This window comes from Syngnathoides biaculeatus, chromosome 7 (assembly GCF_019802595.1).
Source record: "Syngnathoides biaculeatus isolate LvHL_M chromosome 7, ASM1980259v1, whole genome shotgun sequence".
Taxonomy (NCBI): Eukaryota; Metazoa; Chordata; class Actinopteri; order Syngnathiformes; family Syngnathidae; genus Syngnathoides; species Syngnathoides biaculeatus.
Genome location: NC_084646.1, coordinates 15348493 through 15368399, shown reverse-complemented (window position 1 = coordinate 15368399; position 19907 = coordinate 15348493). Strand labels below are relative to the sequence as shown.

The 19907-nt window shown below is 41.5% G+C and overlaps 3 protein-coding genes across 7 annotated transcripts in view; 2 read left to right on the top strand and 1 right to left on the bottom strand.

Moving 5' to 3' along the window:
• Positions 1-4937, top strand: part of sgip1a (SH3GL interacting endocytic adaptor 1a) — a 45991-nt gene extending 41054 nt beyond the window's left edge. For all 5 annotated transcript variants that reach the window (XM_061825364.1, XM_061825365.1, XM_061825366.1 and 2 more), the window contains 2 exons: positions 541-705; positions 2333-4937. In XM_061825364.1, coding sequence (XP_061681348.1) covers positions 541-705; positions 2333-2355 — 188 coding nt within the window. In that variant the 3' untranslated portion in view covers positions 2356-4937. The remainder of the gene's footprint in view (positions 1-540; positions 706-2332) is intronic.
• A 1196-nt stretch (positions 4938-6133) lies between these two features.
• On the bottom strand, positions 6134-8282 carry insl5a (insulin-like 5a). Its single transcript, XM_061825766.1, has 2 exons — positions 8009-8282; positions 6134-6758 (listed from the first exon to the last, which is right to left on the bottom strand). The coding sequence occupies exons 1-2, from the start codon at positions 8178-8180 to the stop codon at positions 6616-6618; spliced, it is 315 nt and encodes a 104-aa protein (XP_061681750.1). The 5' UTR covers positions 8181-8282; the 3' UTR covers positions 6134-6615.
• A 4455-nt stretch (positions 8283-12737) lies between these two features.
• pars2 (prolyl-tRNA synthetase 2, mitochondrial) lies at positions 12738-19758 on the top strand. Its single transcript, XM_061824594.1, has 4 exons — positions 12738-12915; positions 16093-16423; positions 18093-18338; positions 18452-19758. The coding sequence occupies exons 2-4, from the start codon at positions 16100-16102 to the stop codon at positions 19331-19333; spliced, it is 1452 nt and encodes a 483-aa protein (XP_061680578.1). The 5' UTR covers positions 12738-12915; positions 16093-16099; the 3' UTR covers positions 19334-19758.
• The last annotated feature ends 149 nt before the right edge of the window (positions 19759-19907 follow it).

The window sequence follows — 19907 nt, the reverse complement described above, 5'->3', positions numbered from 1 at the left end:
CAAAAATGGGAGCAATCTGGAGTAATTTCAATGACCGAAAGTTCAGTCATTTTGTCATGTACAGTGCACCCATGGAGTATGTGGGTGTTGAACCTCCCCCGCCCCAACAAATATTTTTGACAATGGCCCAACACCTCTCCCCTGCTTTTTTTTTTGTAAAATGCTGACAATGTAAAACTATTTTTTTTTCTATAATGCCCAAACTGCTTAAAACAAATAATGATGCAACTGGCCATTTTTCCACTTAAAAAAAAAATCATTATCTGTTGCCATTTTTTTGTGTGTAGTCATTTCTTCATCATGTTAAAATGAAATAAGGAAAAACTTTTCAAATTCCCATGAAGAAAAAAAAGTGTCTAAATTTGGAATTCCTCATCCGTGCTTCCTCAAGTCTGCCCTAATCAAAGTTAAATCTCTTTGTAGATGGAATCAATTCATCAGGAAAAATCTCACTAGTATCTGAAGTATCTTACCAGTACTCATTCTCTATCATTTTCCATCATGTATGACCCCCATTTGTGGTTCTGCATTTTCCTGTAGGTGTGGGATCTTTGTTAGCCCGCTTCCAGCTAACTGAAGGTCCGAGTAAACCAGCTCCACTGGCTGTGCAGTTTACAAGTGAGGGCAGTACGTTGTCGGGCTGCGATATTGAACTGGCCGGGCCTGGGTATCGCTTCTCGCTTGTGAAGAAGAGATTTGCTGCTGGTGAGTTTCAAATCGTCAAGCGTTTGTGTTGTATTAAAGGTCTAATCCAGAGGAAATGTATTTGATTTGTCTATCATACAAATGTAGCTAAAATTTCATTGAAAAATATTTGAAAAATTCTCAACACAACAGAACTGAAATAAATTAGCGTCAATGTCAGTCTCAAGATTTTGTCCGAAATGTAGATTAAATTCGGCAAGTTCTGTAACTCTCCGGAATGTGACGTCATGTCATGGCAACATTTAGCCAGAGAGTGAAAAAGCTAGCAAAGGTGCTGAGGAAGTGTGTTCCATACGTCTATTCTGCGTCAAACGCCGATGGAGTCAGCTTACTTGAATGGCCGAAAGATGAACAGCTAGGCAGGTTATGGACCAGGTTTGTGAAGACAAAGTTGGACTTACAAATCAAAGTGGGCAGTAATATGTTCCAAGCATTTAACGGAGGACTGCTTTGAAAACCCAATGCAGCGTTCACTTGGCTTCGGTAGTAAGTGCGTGCGTGCGTGTGAAATTGTTTAGTTTTGACAGGTATCTACCTTGTTTTAAATGTAAGTGCAATACCGATACACATATATATGTCAGCTAATAACCCTTTTTCTCTTGGGGTAATCTTTGTACCAGCCACTATTTGGAAGGTTCCCTGCCGTGCCATGTTTTTGTTTTTTTTTTTTTAATTCAAGTTAGGTCTCGAGACACAGGGAATCCTCGTGTTAAGATGGTCTCGACCAAAGACGTATTGACTTTACAACGCCCGTCCCCCGTCCACCATTTTGTCTGGCTAATGCTTGTAAGTGTTTGTGCGCCAGGAGTATCTTCGCATTTTTCGCCCTTCTTTTTAGACATTATCGCGCCAAAGAAGAAAGCTGTGTCTTTTAGCAATGCTTCTGCAGCCAAAACCAAATCCATTACAATAGAAACAAAGCTCAAGATCATAAAAATATTGGAGAAAGGAGAGACACAAACACCACCAAGGATTCAGTCGGTTGACCATGGTGACAATTATTAAATACAACGCCCATATTTTAGCACATGTGAAGGGTTCCGTTCCTATGTCACATACAATCATCAGAAAACAAGGTTCTTTGATACTTGTCGATATGGAGAGGATTGAGGACCAGGTTCCTTCGCAATAGCTAAGCACAGCCTCCCCTCCTTCTTCTCCAGCCACCTCTCAGCAGTAATGCTAAGTACATCATCTTGTTTATTTCAATGTATTTGTTTTTTTATACAAAGTATTTTGATGTAAATTCTGACTTTAACAGTGGAATCCAACTTAAGTCGAAATTTGAGTTAAGGGAAGGGATCTCAGTCGTAGACCGAGGACTCCCAGTAATCAGGCATGTGTGTGATTTGTGAAAATGGACCAAAAATTGTGACTACCCAGAATAATTTATGATTTACCAAGGGGGGTTATTACTTTTTCCCCCACAGGTAACTGAATATTTTTTTTCCCTTAATGAAATAAATAATTTTAAACCAGCATTGTAAGTTCACTTTGGTTATAATTGTTTGATGATCTGAAACATTAAAGAAGGGAAACTATCAAAAATTATAAAAACTTGAGAAGTGAGTAAAAAATTTTCCACAGCAATTTATTACTTAGCGAAACTTTTTTTTTATGGCCTTAGGAAAATACCTGGCAGACAACTAATCCAAGAACAGCACTGATGAACAAATTAAGTCCAGCGGGTGGAGGAAGACCCAGAGGACAGACTCACATTCTTCATTCCCTTTGTCAGAGCCCAGGACCACAGGCTACCCAGCAGTATTGTAAAACGTTCATCCAGCATTGTGGAACCATTTTTAGGTCATTTAAGAATGGCATTCGTAATAATTGTATTATTATTTATTTATTTAATGGCATCTAAACTGCTGCTGTTTTGCTCCTGGACTCTTTCCTTGCTTTTCAAATCTGCCTCTGGTGAAAGTGTGCTGACAGTTCACTGCAGCTGCCTGACCAGCCAGGTTCTTCTATGGATGAGGTGACCGTAAGACTTCTTGACCGGAGTCATCTTGAAAGTCTGAACAATTTAAACTTTAAAATCCAGGGCAACATACTTAGTACAGAACAAGTTTGTCAGTACTCTAAAATATTTTCAGTGTGGGACCTCTCTCCTCATTGTCTTTTGCCCCCAGGTCCGGTATTTCCAACGTCTTGTCTTGTCAGTGCGTTTGTGTTATGATGTTAACCACACATCACGTAGAAGTACTCTTCTAACTTGACGGATATTAATGACTCATCCCCCGGTTCGACAGGGTCCTCGTACTTTGGATCACATGAACGCTTTCTTTTCTGATCAAAATGCACGGAGCAGTTGATCCAACTGCTTGTTTAGTTTTTTGCGCTCGTGGAGCTGTTTGGTAGGCAGCTGCAATGACAAATCTACTGGTGATAACATTTAAAAAAAAAAAAAAAAAACATGTTTTCCCTTAAGAAGAATTAAGTGTACAAAGTGTCATTTAAAAATCAATAATATATATCTTTAAGGGCGTTTGGTGTTTTCTTTCTATTGTCTTAGAGCCTTTCTATTGTTCCCGAGACAGCAGTGTTAACTCCAGATTACATAACAGCATTTTATTTTTTTCATGATTTGTTGTATAAAATGTGATTCTGTATATCCGATTTTTGAATGGTATCACACAACTCTGTACCCTTACAGCTATAAATACTTCAGCTATTTTTGTTTTTTTAAATCTGTGAAGTTGAGTAACGTGTACAGTATAACGTATATTTTTGGATTTATTTCAGATATAATTTTTTAATTCAAGTGCAACAGAAGCTCTGAGATATATATGTGTGTGTATATAATGTCTGGGTGGGGTCAGGTAACATAAAGCGATAACTCTCATCCAGGATGCTATGTTTTGCTTTGTGAAAGCAGTGTTAATGTACAGTAGATTCACATTCATGCTGGAGATGAACTGATGAGGATGATGGATCCGCAACATCCATTTTCGAACAAACTGTCAATCGGTAATCTACTCCAATAAGATATTTTTATGACAACAATGGCTTATATCCGGTCTGGGGTAGACAGCATATTGGTCAATAAAAGATATCTAACCTGATGATCATGGAAAAATAAAGGGAAGTTAATACATCTGCATTATGGGTTTTTTTTTTTTTTTTTGGGAGGTTGGGGGGGCAATAGCTTGACCTTTGACCCTTGACACTACAAGCTTTCTATGTGCTTTGTCACCTTCCTTGTCCTCCTCAAATGGGACTTCCCAAATTGCATTTCAGGAACCCAGCCTGGTCCTCCCGAGCCCCGCTTGAATCCATAGCTTTATTTTACATAATTGTAATGGTCTCTGTGAGATGACATGACAAAGTTGTAGATGGTTAAGTTGACCAAAATACTTTCTGTGGTGTGCGTGCGTGCGCGTGTGTGTGTGCGTGCTCTGATCTTTAACTCTCTGTGAATGAAAATAAGGGGAATATTTTTAATGCTGATTAAAAACTGAAAAAAAAAATATTTTATTGTTAATCATTGGGGGAGGGGGGCAAACACTGTGCCGGTAATGTTTATCTTCCCAATCGCTCTTTGCCACGCCTTTTGAACATGAAGTGCGTATGTGAGATGTCACCCAAGCCTGCAGTACCGTCTATTATGTCAATATTGTGCTAAACACACCCGAACATGGTCTTGTAAGGTCTGTTGTAGAACCATATTTAACTGGGTTTAGAGCAACAAAGCAAACATCCTGACATCAATGTTCCACAACAGTTTTTTTTTAGGCTCATATTTTTTGGGTGCGCACAAACAGTTACACATCCTATTTGGATAGAGTTGACAGAAAGTTGTAAGGTTTATGGTGACTATCAAATCCATCACAGCAGCAGAATCTTCAGCATTACTTCTGCTCGCACGTTGGGTTTCAAATGAATGCAGGCTGTCATTTAGCATTCACCACACTCTTTTAACATGAAAATGAAACAATGTTTTCCAGAGGTTCGTCTCTGTAGTGAATGTGTCCTGCAGTAATTCATCATTGCTTGTAGAGCATGCAGAAAAAAAAAATCAGGGCAGCCTTGACTTCCAGATCCTTCGGAAATAACGTGTTGTGTTATGTACTCGATCACCTGTATTAATGTCGACAACAGTTTGGGGTTTTTTTTTTTTTGTTTTGTTTTGTTTTTTTGCGTGCTGTGAGTACGAATGATGTACATCAAGACGTGCAAGCGCAACGCTAAAGTGGAAACTTAGTTTGCTTCCTTCCAAAACCAATAAAAACTAATTCCATGAAAACCGTTTCAAGTTTTATCATTATGATTTTGTTGTTGTATTGTTGCCACCTTTCTTCATTTATATATTCTATGATCAGATGCCCTATTCTTATGTATGACTTTTTTTTTTTTATACCCGGGAAGTGGGAGTTGAAATTTAAAGGGGAAATCCGGGGATTGAATTAACAATGTATCCGATTAGTCATTTCATATGTACTGTACCTAGAAAATTTGAGCTTAATCCCATATCATTTAAGGTTGTCTTGAGAGTATTTTTATCGGCAATTTTGAATGCTCCCGGTCGCCGCCATTTTGGCGAGTCACATGACCCACGTGCACAGATGCGACGTGTCATGCCCGCAAACAAAGAAATCTTTGCCCGTTTGTATCGGATACATTGTTAATTCAATCCCCAGACTTCCCCTTTAAGGGCCAAATCAGTACAATCGGGGAAAATTAAACCGATATAGTTTGGTTGCACTTGTGCGCACACCCTCTTCCAACTGGAATGTGGCACTATTCAGAATGAATTAACCATCCAAATTCAAACGCGTGTTAAAAAGAGAAAGCACAAAACTTGAAACTATTTTTGGGGCCAAGGAAGTCAACCTTTATTTGTTACCAAGATTTTAAACTGTAGCTGAGGGTAAGGAAGGCAGCAGGTCCAGATGGCATTAGCTCCAGGCTCCTCAAATCCTGCATGGATCAGCGGTGTAGAATTGTCCAGACCCCAGCATGTTCAATCTGAGCCTGATGGTGGTGAGAGTCATTCGGCCTCGGAAAGCATCCTGCATGGTTCCACTACCAAAGAAACCCCACCTTCAGGCGCTCAAAAACGACAATCCAATGACTCTGACCTCTCATCTGATGAAGACCGTAGCGCACAGGTGTCAAATTCAAGGCTCAGGGGCCAGATCTGGCTCACTATATTGTTTCATGTGGCCTGCGTAAACAAACTCTTGCGTCAACTTCATAGTCTTCTGGACAAAAAAATTCAAATCGTCTTCCCTTTTAATAATAATAAGAAATGGCAAGCTTTTTAAAACAAGTGACATTAAAAACTGAAAATTTCTGTGAGGGGAAAAAGTGTCAAACATGAGGTTCCACTATGCTGTATGTAATGATATAATGAGGTGATTATACTTTAGTATGGTTCCACATTTTGAATGGCCCTCGAAGGGAAACCAAAAATGAATATGAATCCTGTGCAAGAATATTTATTTGACAACAGTGAAATAAAAGCAAAGAGTTCATATTCCCCTCATTTAAATACAAACAAACATGGACACTTTTCAAACCTCCGTATTAGTGAGTGGCTTTAATTTAACGACACAGACATTCCTCATACTTATGATTCGGCAGTGTTATGGTGTGCAACACATTAATATTCCCAAAGTTAAATCACGGATTTATTTATTTTAAGGATGTGGTTACACAAATGTTCAGTTTTAGGGCCTCAGAAATATGTCTGCAACAATAACTAGTATGACATTCAAGTTAAGAAAATTAAACCCCTTCGATTGCTTGTTTAAAAAATAATGACTTTCTGGAAATGTAATTCCTAGGATGATCATGTAGTTAAGCTTTGTGATTCTATAGCTTTTCGATTCTATGAAGGCAAGCCTGATATCATTTTTTTGGCCACGTGGAGAAAGATGACGACGGCACCAGGCGTGGTCGTGCTCAGCAGAGGAAGGTGAGGTCGCTCTTCCTGCAGCCGACCTGGCAGCACACCGTCGTCAAGAAATTGTTTATGTCCCGTCTGCTCAAGTCCGAGCCCGGGTGCTTTCCGATGCTTGTCAAACTTTCCAAACTGTTCTCCTCTCCTGTGGACGGACAGATCTGGATCAGCAACGCACAATGAAGGCCAACAAAATCTCTTGCAGTACATACAACATGTGGCATTTTATCAGGTTTGCCGGTGGTGGCTGTTGTATTTTGATTTATATACACGTGCCGGATGGAGTGGTTCCATCTCGTTCAATTGAGGTTGTTGTTCCCATTAAAAAGGACTCTAATGACAAAGCAGATTTCCGCTGTGCAATTTGTCTTGTGCGGTATCCTCTTCACGATCCCCCCAGCCGATAAGACTAACTGCGTTTGCTTCTGCTGAAGAGACTGAGAGCTTATCATCTTGATGTGTGTGTGTTCTTGTGTGGTTTAATGATGTAGACGACAGGTCTTGTTCTGCCCACACCCGCGTGAAAAATTCTGGATTCGAAGAATATGGGCCAAAGACAGTCAACACCTTCTTTTGTTCTGTTCTTTTTTGCAATCGTGCACTGCATCAGGCCTACTCTCATATTGAGGTTAAAACGTGTTGCATTTAAAATACGTGAGCTGGAGAGAAATATTAAAAGTGCTTTTCATAGTGTTTCGATGCACTTTTATGTTGTAGTGAATTCAAACTGAGTATGATTGTTTTGATAAAAGTCATATTTTTGATGCATCTTTTTACATAGTGCTACCGTGCATAACGAGCTGTCTAATAAAATCCATTTTCAACAAAATCTTTTCAAATGACCGATGTTCAACGAAAATAGAACACAGGTGTGAAATTAACATAAATATTAATCTCATGTATCATTAAAATGTATAATTGCCTCATTGTATTATTGACGCACTTTCCCCTGCATTTCATTGTTTTCAACATCAAACTGAAAGAAACATAAAAAATAACAAACAAATCAAATATACTGCAAATTCTGCTGTTTAGTTTATGTTCAGGAGACAAACGGTGGGGGAGAAAATGGTTGTAAAGCTTCTGAAAAGTGAAGAGAAATTGCAATTTTCCTCCAGATTCTTTGCCCAAATTAAAAGCAATCAGAAACAACAAGTAAACAAGAATTTCTTTTTACTGGGCCCTCCCAAAAAGTATGTGGTGGACCGGACCTGGACCTCAGCAAGCAGGTGTAAATAAATCAGCGAGCAAAAATATCCAATCAAAAGGAGCATACATTTTTACTAAATTAATAATGATGGAATTTAAACAAAGAGCTGGTCAGACTTAAGTAGAAGAAGAAAACAGAAGAATAAATCGGTTTGAGGCAAACCACCAACAAAATAGTTGTCTCACCATCGATGTCCGAGTCGGCGAGGACTCTCCTCCAGCGGGACCCCCCACAGGTGTACACCACGGCTCTCAGGAACTCTCGGCCGCACAATTTCACCGCCTTGACCTCAGCGCTCGCCCTGCCCAGACACATGACGGCACACAGCAGCAGAGGCAGGACCACCACGACACGCATCCTGGATATCTGAACGGGCTGTTGTTTAGTTTCGTTTAGTTATATTTTTTGATTTTGTTGTTTTTTAAACTACTGCTGATGCTCTGAATGGGATCTCGTCCGTGTGTGGATGCTGCAACACACTTTGACTCCTCTGTCTGCTCTCCTCACTATATACCCATCCACCTTTGTGGTCCAGGATGCCGAGTAGCCCCTCCGCCTCCCCCTGACAGCTCCTTAGCCCATCCCAGTCGTACACATCCATGTTTACAAGGCCACCCACTGTTTCCGTTTTTTTTTTTTTTTTTTGACCACCTTGGCTATTTTTCGAGAGACCATCACCGCCAAATGGCAGTCAAATTAAATGAGGGCAACCTTCTCTGCGCCAGGTGATTACGTAGCGATGGCGCTGACCTTTAATGGGCTGCATGGCTAATTAGGTGATGCAAAGTAACCCCCTCCCACACACAAGCAGATGTTTGGTGCGTTTAAACACTCAGAAAGCAGGGATGTCCTCTACTTTATAACGTATGAGGGGGAAAAAGTCAATGTTGACAGTCCATCAGCGATGTCATTACAGTGCTGTTGATGGTGCAGTGGGATAGTTTGTATGACATTTCGGTTCGATTGTTATCAGCAGACCCACTTATGGTGTTTATGCTATCTTACCGCGCTTGCTTAAAAAAAAATGGCACAGTAATAAAATGTGTGCAATATACAGAAAGTGGGGCAGCGTAGCGACCGAGTGCTTAGCGGTTCTGCTTCATAGTCGAGAATTTTTTTTGTACTCCACGTGCTTGTGTGCTGGTTTTCATCAGGTACTGGAGGTTCTACATTCCCCCCCAAAAAACTGAAGACACTAACTTGTACGTAGGTGTGACTGTGAGTGTGAATAGTTGGGCGTCTTTGTATGGAAGTAAGCATGTGCCACCAGGATTTGAATTTGAAATGCCACAGAAAACAGGATTTGAATTTGAAATGTGAATTGATCACGTTTTCAAGAGCTGTATTTTAATGTAACTTTTCATTGTGAACAATTCAACTGGCTACAATTCGCTGTCTGTAATTCAACCGACTACAATTACCCGTCTGAAATTCCATCGACTACAATTCGCTGTCTAAAATTCACCTTCTTTGCCACCAGGCAGGGTTACTTCAGGTCAGAACCGAACACCCAGCCAATCGCAGTTACGCTTTTTTACGCGTATGCGTAACTGAATTGGCTGGCTCGATTACATGGGACACCATTTATGCCCAGCACCGATTTTTTTGGATTTATCCTCATCTGATGAAGAAATAGCAGTATCGGTTGATCGGGAAGACGGAGGACTACTTCAATACAGATTTGAACCTGTGGCTGTAATTAATGTTGAATATTCGGATGGTTCTTTGGGTGGAATGACGCGGAGTCTGACTACTTGCAGGCCTATGCGCGACATAAGTGTGTAAACAAAGGCCCCTGGGAGCTTCGGGCCGGCGGCCGCGGATGGTTCTTTGGAAGCCTAGCTTCAGCGTCCTGGGCTAACGGCCTCCGCCGACTGGAAGCTCAGCTTGCGGTCCACTGCCAGAGCTTGCTCATCAGACTCTGCGTCATTCCTGTCTGAAGAACCATCCACGGCTGCCGGGCCGGAGGTCCGGGGGCCTTTGTTTACGCATTTACGTCCCGCGCGTAGGCCTCCGAGTCATCAGACTCCGGCGTCAACTATCCGAATATTCAACATTATTTACAGCCACCGGTTCAAATCTGTATGGAAGTATTCCTGCGTCCTTCCGATCAACCGATACGGCTATTTCCTCATCAGATGAGGATAAATCCGAGAAATCAGCGCTGGGCATCATGCTATCCCATGTAATCCAGCGTTTGGAACGGCACGGTACAGGTCACATACGGCCACATAGATCATGTGACTCGTGAAAATGGCAGCGCCCCTGAAAATTCGTAATTGTCGATAAAAATCTTCTCAAAACACAATTAAATGACAGAGGATTTAACATCACATTGTCAAAATCGAGTACATATTACATGACCTATTGGATATGTTGTTCATGCAAACCAGTGGATTTCCCCTTTAACATTGAAAAGTTACACGGAAATACAACTATTGAAAATGTGATCACTTTACATTTCAAATTCAAATTCTGTTTTCTGTGGCATTTAAAATTCAAATCCTGGTGGCGCATATTTACTTCCATATCTATGTGCCCTGCAAATGAGTGGCGACCAGTCCAGAGTGTGCCCAGCCTCAGTAGATATAATGCACTAATAATGGTAAAACATAGATGACCAAGTTTCAACACTCAGGACAAATGCAGTCAATGTTATGCAGTGGAAGTGCGGGAAACGATGACAAAACCTCCCAGTGTAGAAAGTTTATGGCAACCGTGTTGTCATTAAATGTGCGTAGTCACACATCAATTTCTCTACAGCCCTGACTATTTTTTTTTAGCTCTGATTCGGTCCTGAAGTCCGATTCTGTTGTCCTTTGTAGCGCGTCCAAAACACACTGATGGATGACCAAAGAACTGCTGCGTACTGAGCATGTGAGGACTAAGCGGCTGCTTGTAGCAAAAAGCAGAAGGAATTTGTTTTAACATGTTAAAGAAGAAAATGAGGGGACACAAACATCCAAATCAAATATTCTGGCATAACAAGTAAGCATCAAGCAAATGTGGAGGGATGGGGGCCTCAGATCAAACTCTGCTTTGGGTTATCTAAACACCAGCCCTACCTGTGTGGAGTTTGCATGTTCTCATCGTGCCTGCGAGGGTTTTCTCCGGGCATTCCGGTTTCCTCCCAAAAACATGCAACATGAATTGGACACCCTAAATTTCCCCTGGGTGTCATTGTGAGTGCGGCTGTTTGTCTCTATGTGCCCTGCGATTGGCTGGCAACCAGTTGAGGCTGTACCCCGCCTCCTGCCCTTTGACAGCTGGGATAGGCTCCAGCATTCCCTGTGACCCTTGTGAGGATAAGTGGCAAAGAAAATGGATGGATGGATTACTATATATTACTGAATTGAGAAGTTTTTGAATACATTTTTGTAGCTTCTGCAATCTATGCTGTTAACATAATTTCTACTACACTCGGGAGGTCTTCTGCAGTACTCTGGTTAAATCCTAAAAATCTTTCAAATATTCATATCTATTTAAAAAAAAAAAATCTCCGATAAAGAGTTTATCAACAGAACTCACTGGGTTCACACGGGACAATGTGTAGCTTGTATGTTATAATGCCTTTCTGATGAATATGGAACTTGTTTTTATGGTAGTCAAAACATGACATAGCATAAAACCCAATGACCTTTTTTTTTTCCCAGATTGAATCTGTGCTTGGGGGATTGTTTTTATCTGGCCGAGACAATTGGTCGCCTGTTTCTCTGGGAACTAATGTTGGAACGAGTCATGACGACCAAGTCACGACGCGGCCGTTAATCTACATGCGCGTTTTATCTCATGGAACCGGAATATGTATCATCCATTAATGTTTGGCTAAACAGCAGTTAAGATAGAGACCCTCCACACAATATCTGACAACCAGGTGGATCTCCCTGACAGAAATAAAGGTTAAATAGCCACATAAAATTCTATAAAGCCCCCCAAAAAGTGCTATGTCAACAAAATAAAAAGATATCAGCAAGCGAGTAAAATAAAACTCAGATTTTGCACATTTTTGAGCATTCAGACTGCCTATGATTTTTTTTTTTCCAAAGCCGTTTATTGTGACACGAGTCTACGTCACTCATATCCATGATCCTAAACTTGGATTGTTTTGTAACCCATGGGGAAGTCTTTAGTTTATAGATTGAATTTATAGATCTTCTCCTCCACAGGAGGCGGAGAGAAATCCGAGATAAAAGCAATGGTTGTTTGAGGTCACGCATCAGTGGTTAAATGACGCATTAAAGATGGTTGAAAGTCACTCAGGCCCTTCTTTTATCTCCTCACTATATTGAATTACAATTACGTGTTTTGAAAAAATGGAGCTCTGTTGTTTACATCGGTGAGCGGCACGGTGGGGCAACTGGTTAGAGCGTTGGCCTCACAGTTCTGAAGACCCGTCCGTTCAAATCCCAGCCCCAGCTGTGGGGAGTTTGTAGGTTCTCCCCCGTGCCTGCGTGGGTTTTCTCTGGTAACTCCAATTTCCTCCCACATCCCAAAAACACACACGAATTGGAGACTCTAAATCGCCCTAAGGGGTGATCATGGGTGCGAATGGTTGTTTGTCTTTGTGCCCTGCGATTGGCTGGCAACCAGTTGAGGGTGTACTCCGCCTCCTGCCCTTTGACAGCTGGGATAGGATCCAGCATTCCCTGTGACCCTTGTGAGGATAAGTGGCAAAGAAAATGGGTGGATGGATTTACATTGGTGAAGAAAAAAAAGATCAGATCAATCAGTCTTAAAAAAAATGGGTTAACGACATGTCTTCAAATAATATTGTTGCCAGTGCAATTATGTATTTAGTACATTTATCATTTTTTAAAATCTCATCTATGAATGACCAGGCCCACTTATGTGTTCTGAATATGAAAAAGAGACCTCCAAATGTCCAATGGAGATTTCTTTCTTCTGACACCAGCCTCGATTCCTCTCCAGCCTCCAGGTGGCGGTGTGGTGCGACGAGACCGAAACAGCAGTCCGCCATGATGATGTGGGACCGAGAGATCTACAAGATTTGAAGGATTGTTGAGCGAGGTGATTTGCTAGTGTATCGGATTTCTCCGACATTCGTCAAGACTCCAGCTCTTGTTCGTCGACTGTAAGTCTCATTGTTGTCATTCAGTACGCTCTTGCGTTAACTTGGGAAGTTTTTCCACCCTACGGCTAACTGTTTAACCAATGCTCGGTGAGCTAGCACAGCTACCGCGGCACCAACCTGGAAGTGAGTGGAACTGCTGTGTGTAATCATAATGTCGATTATCGGTCACGTTCGACTTCAAAATATGATACGTTAATACACAACAGTAAAATGAGTATCGAAACATTTACAGTGCCTTCTGCATGCGTGCTTTTACTCCCAATTTCGTTGTATTTGGGTGGCGTAATGGTTTACCATCATGTGCGTATGTATTGTAACATTTTGAACTCATGCAATTGGAAAAAAACTCTGCTGTCATTGAAAAGAGTTTTGAAAACCCTTTAAAAGATTACTTAAGTGGTCTCAGTAGCTCAAATAACATAAAACCTATGAGCATTTAAAGAATGGGATTATGGGCTAATTATGGTATGTATATATGGTAAAACAATAGATAAAAAGTTGTGCCCTTCCCGGGTAATTAGAATCTTCAAAATTTCCTAACTTTTTTTTTGTTTCTCAACAGATTTTTATGAAATTTCAGAGCTGACAACTTGACTAAAGCCTTACCATTTGCACATATTTTCATTACAATTGCATACAAATGAACAAATTTGGCAATTTTACCGATTTTGCAATGCGACCAACATTTTTGTTAAAAAAAAAAAACACTTCACTCAATAAGTACATATTAAACACAAATGAAGTACTTTAGAAAAAATATATACTTACCAATAGATTTTGATCGAGCTTTTAAATGGAGAAAAAATTTGAATAAAAAGTACTACCACATCTTCTCTAGCGATTTTGAAAATTCAAAACGGAGGTTGTAGATGGAAACGTGGACTACGTCCACAGCTTCTGTGTGTTTTGTTGCAATAATAAGCCTTGTACATCCAAAATAGTGATGCACGCTGCACTCAGGGTTCGCACGCGGCCCTAAAAGTCCCTAAAAAGCCATAAATTTTCGAAGGTGCATTTAGAAGCTCCTAAAAGTCCTTAAAATCTGCGAAAACCGGTCAAGCCCCTAAAAAGGCCTTAAATTAAAAAAAAATCAAAGGGAGGACCTCTACCGCCAAAATTCTCCCTAAAAAATATTTTTTTTACTTAAAAAAAATAGCGATCCGTCTGGCGTCCAAATCAGCCGGAAATTGTCAACGGAAGTCACAGTGTTGACAACTAGTCGCCATGTTGTCGATATACCATTGCTTGTTTCCGTGAGTTGGCAATTCACTTCGTCTTCGTTACGACATAGCGTAGTTCTTTCATCGATCCAACTTGTATCACGTGGAAGTGCATTTTTCAAGAAGCTTGGGTTCAAAGTAAGGAGTTTGGGAGCTGGGTTCGTCGAGATCCAAAAGATCGGCGCATGTTTTACTGCCATCTGTGCAAGCAGAGTTACCAGCTTGAAAAGATGGGCGTCAAAGTGCTGGAGTTGCACCAGAAAAACGGGAGACACGCTGATTTGGCGAAGACTCTCTCATCTTCCGCTGGTATGAATCTGTCTCTAAAATATCAAAATAGTGAAGCATCAACTTCAGGCAGTGGTACTAGCAGTGCATGCACACTAGGGATCCCAAAAAACCACTTACTTTCATAACCAATTTTAACCGAACAGCTGTAGCAAAAAACCGGTACTATAGTGGCGTTTACATAATTCACCCGCGGGACCTCGAGTTGGGGTGCGGGGTTCCGCACAGATTGTTTTTGTTGTTGCTCTTCCGGAATGACGAGTTCAGAGTCCCCCCCCGTTATGCGAGTAGTGTTTTGATGTCTGCCAATAAAACAAGTTTACTCCCATACTTTGGAGCGTTTCCTCCATGCCATGTTAGATGTTTCTTTGATTTAACTGAATGTTCTTTTGAGTCCAACTTTACTCTAACAGCGAAACTTGAAAAAAGTGGAAATGATGTTGAAAAAATAGCGCAATGTGGAGTACCGGAAGAAAAGATTGGAAATTTTAACCGATTCCGAAAGTCCGATTACGGTTTTGGTTTTTAAAAAAACGAAAACCGGTTATAACTGGTTATTTGTAGCCGGTTGCGATCCCTAATGCGCGCCTACAGTTGTCCAGCCAGAAGCCAGGCTTTCTGAACGTAGTTCAATACACAAAGACGGACTCGTTAAAGGCAGAGATCGTGTGGATTTAAAAAGTGATCTGCAGCCATTACAGTCACAAATCTTGTGAAAATAATTTGAAAGTGTTTTCAGTCATGTTCGCAGACAGTGACATTGCTAAAAACTACCACTGTGGGGAAAGGAAGACTTCGTACCTGGCTACATTTGGCGTCCCTGCCCACTTTTCATCTCTACTGCCTCAAAGCCAAAAAAGCCAGAATAGAGACTGACATATCAACGTTTATTGAGAAGGCTGACAGGCTGTGTGAGGAGGCAGAAGAAAAGAGGAATCTGAGGTTTATCACTGAGGCCAATGCACTCAGAGGCAGAGCAAAGGACAAGAGAGCCACTTTGGCACCTCTGCAGCAACAAATAGAGGAGGCACTGGGTAGGCTGAAAGAGCTCGAGTAGGGGTGCTGAGACAGACATCAGGAGAAGACATTTGTGTATATAGTTGCAATTGTAGTTAGAATCTGTTTTTCTGTAGACATTGTGAAGACATTGACAATGGTCATATCAATGAGAACTACCACAAGGGGCGACAGGTGATCACTGTCACAGGTACTGAGGTACTGGAACATTTGATGAACCAAGAACAGTTGATGGCACCATTGGGTGAGTCTTGATTTCCCACGATGGCCCTAAATTTTTTCCGTGTCGGCCCTAAATTTTTCGTGTCAGCCCCAAAGAATGCCCCTAAAAACCCCTTAAATTTTTTTGGTCAGACTGAGTATGAACCCTGTGCACTGCTGATAGTTTCTTATATAAGCACAGCCAGATCCTTCGCCCAGTACAATGAATGGCCGGGTTGTCGCGTACCTACCAGTAATCCTGACTTGAGTCGGTGCGTTCAATTTCCAGCTCCGATTGACTGATGATCAGCCAGGCTGTGCTAAAGGACAATTGAGGCTCAGAAAAGTATGTTAGTATTTAAGTGTGTAAAGCCATTACTATATTGTTTGGTAATTAAACAGTTCTCTCACAAATACTAGATCTCATCATTGACATATTTCTGTGAACTAGAGTCACCATGGAGCCTGTGATACATACAGTTCGACAGAAAGTCCTCTGGAACCTCAGAAGAATTGGACTGCTTCCCTGCAGGAATCACTCAAGTTACGCTGAGCCTGCTACCGCTCCTCCCTCCCTTCACACCGGGCAAAGGAGTCCCCCACTCCTGGTCTCTCGTCTGTATCAGCCGTCAAACCTCCGTGACATGGGCCCTGAGAACCGAATGCAAGGAGAAGTTACCTGTAAGAGTCAGAGGCTCATGCAACAGGCTGGCCTCATTTATCCTTCCAATCCAGGATGCTACTACTACCTTCCTGCCACTGTGCGCTCCATGGAGAAACTGGTGAGATGTAGGCTCAGACTCAGTTCGTTACACGTACATACAGTAAAATATTTTTGTTTTCATTTATTGTAGTAAATGACATTAGAGGATTTAAAAATTTTTAATTCATGTAAGCAAGTCAGATTCAGAATTGAAGGCACAAATAATAGTAACAATTTGTGGCCTGTGATATTTTTAGAACATACCTCGCGGACGCCCGATATGGTCCTCGCGGGCTACCATTCACCCGGTGACCCCTGCTTAAAACAATTTATGAAAGAAATGCTTATATCTCACTTTTGAAAGGATACCTAAACATCTTTTTTTGCTCTCTGCCTCACCCAGTTTTCTCAATAGCAGACAGCGTGCTGGCTTCAAGCTGTTTATTGTTCAGACCCAGCTGACATTCACTGTAGAACAAACATGCAAACCAAAAGATAAACATCAGTCACTCACATTTGAAAAATGTACGGGTGTAGTCAGTCAAGCTTGCAGATAAAGTTGCGGGTGTGATTAGGGAAGGCCTCAAAACAACTAACTGGATTAATATAACATAACTGTAAATTAAAAATAAAATGAACAAATATTTAACTAAAATAGAAAACAAAAATTTCAAACTCAGAAATGATCATTTCCAATTTCAACTGATATTAGTAGAACATGATATGAACATTTTTCATCAAAAATTCTTGTTCTGACCAACTTTATCTGAAGAAAAGTCAAATGCACTGGCCTGTCAGGGAATAAACACGAACGATCTGTACTCACAATGTTTTGAAAATGCTGCAAGTTTAGTTCAACCTAGACACCGTTAGCGGCAACAAGCGAGCGATACATTGGAACAAACATTCCTGTCGGTAATCGTAATGTCTTGTTTGGGGGGAGCATACATCGCGGGACTGCCGTAAATAGGAGGCAGGCTTGCTAGAACGCGCCTTTATGTGCGTGCACTCAACGTATTGGCCGCACCTGAATCAAGTGACAAGGTGAATGATAGTCTAACCTTTTCTTTTTTTTTTTTTTTTTTTTGGAGGGCGGGGGGTGCACACCGTCACACTGCCTCGCAATCGATGGATTGAGCACCCCTGGTGTAACTGAATTTCCTTTGACATGGGTCATGATGTTGATGATTTCCGACCTAAATGCGCTCGCAGTACGTGAAGCAGCTCTGAACATGCGCTTTCGGCCTAACTTCCGCACATGCTCAGTACGGTTAAGTTGCATTTCCGGTTTCCGGGTGAAGACTGGTTGTTTAGGAACAGGCTTGTTTAGTTAACGTTTATGAAAGAATCACATAAATTAATGTCAAGACTACACAAAATAAGCGACATCTTTCAATATCTATTTTTTCTACTCGTAACAAATTTTACATGTGTGATTTTTCTTGCTTGACTGTGCAGATTTGCGAACACGAAGGCGCGCGGTTGCGCTCTTCAAATGTGACTGAAACATTACAATGTAATAATAACATAATTAAACACCAAAATGTTCGAGCAAACTATAAAATCTCACCTGACCAAACTCTACTTGCTTCATGCTAACGTATAATGGTAAATGGCACAGGTGGGCTAGGAAATATGTATGTAGATTTTTGCGGCAATTACAAACATTCAAACATCTTCCACTGTAACAGAACATTCAACAATACTCAGAAACATTTCTGCTCTGTGCTAATTCCTCCAATCACCAGGTTCGAGTGATTGACCAGGAGATGCAGCAGATCGGCGGGCAGAAGCTGGACATGCCCAGTTTGTGCTCGGCTGATCTCTGGAGAACCAGTCAGCGTTGGGACTTGATGGGAAAGGAGCTGTTCCGTCTGAAAGACCGCCACGGTGCTGACTACTGTTTGGGACCCACTCACGAGGAGGCTGTGACCACTCTGGTGGCCCACCAGACCACCCTGTCTTACAGACAGCTGCCTCTACTGCTGTACCAGGTTAGTTTGGGCATTTGGGGAGGAAACTTTTTTTTTTTTTTTTTTTTTTTTTAGTTTTAGGGTAAGCTGGAGCTTCTTACTTAACAGTTACTGTCAAACTCCAAATTTTTCAGATTACCCGCAAATTCCGAGATGAGCCGAAGCCAAGGTTTGGCCTCCTTCGAGGAAGGGAGTTCTACATGAAGGACATGTACTCTTTTGATGTCAGCGAGGAGGCGGCTTATGAGACCTACGAATCCGTGTGTCACGCATACACTCGGGTCTTCGCACGACTGGGCCTGCGTTGCGTGCAAGTTCAAGCCGACACAGGGAACATAGGTGGAAAACTCTCGCATGAGTTCCAGCTGCCCGCGGACATTGGCGAAGACAGGCTTTTGGTGTGCGGGAACTGCTCCTTCTCTGCTAACGTAGAGACCATGGCGTCCGACAGAACTGACTGCCCACAGTGCAAAACCGGTGCCCTGACTGAGTCCAAGGGCATTGAGGTGGGCCACACCTTTTACCTGGGCAAAAAGTACTCCAACACGTTCAACGCCAGGTTCAGCAATGCCCAAAACAAGGCCGGGATTGCGGAAATGGGCTGCTATGGCCTCGGAGTGACGCGTATTCTTGCTGCAACCATCGAGGTGTTGTCAACAGATGAGAGTATCCGCTGGCCGGGTCTTCTGGCCCCTTACCAGGTTTGCGTTTTACCGCCCAAGAAAGGCAGCAAGGAGGTTGAGGCAACTGGGGTGGCCGAAGAGCTCGTTCACACATTAGGACGGACTTTGCCGCATTTGAGAGGTGAGGTTGTTCTTGATGACCGCACTCAGATGACCATCGGCAAGAGGCTGAAAGACGCCTGCCGGCTGGGTTACCCTTATGTCGTTGTGGTTGGACAGGGGGCACTAGAGGACACACCCAGTTTTGAGGTCATCTGTCAGCAGACTGGTGAGGAAATGTTTTTAAGTAAGGAGGAGCTCATCTGTCTTTTGGGAAAAGTGGAAATAGTATGATTGAAATTGGGATTGAATGGTTTTTTTATATTAATTTATTGAAGTGCGTAAAACTGACGTGAGGGCTATACTTTTACAATTGAAAGAAAATCATGTACAAATGTCCACCACGAGTCATGATAATGTATCTTTCTCGCAGAACAAATAATAATATGGCTGACAATATGCTGGATTGCCAATGAACCCAGGTAAAAAAAAAAAAAAAAAACATGGCTTTTTCTTTCCATGGAATAAAATAAAGTGCGTTTATTCTCTACCTTATTTTATTTTATTAAATGCCATACAAACGCGATGAGATAAGGAAAGAGTTTTTTTTACCTTTATGTGTGGGGAAAAAATATCAACGAAATGCTACATTTTGTTTCTGTGTGTAACAAACATTTTGAACTGAAAAGAAGCTAAATTCAATTAAACCATTTAATGTATATTGAGTTGTCATTCTCAAAATTAAATCCAAATTTAATGTATCCACCTGTAGTGAGCAAAATGCTGTCTGCTTCTGTATTCTTAGTCATCTGTAAACATCCATTTTCTTTGCCACTTATCCTCACAAGGGTCGCAGGGAGTGCTGGAG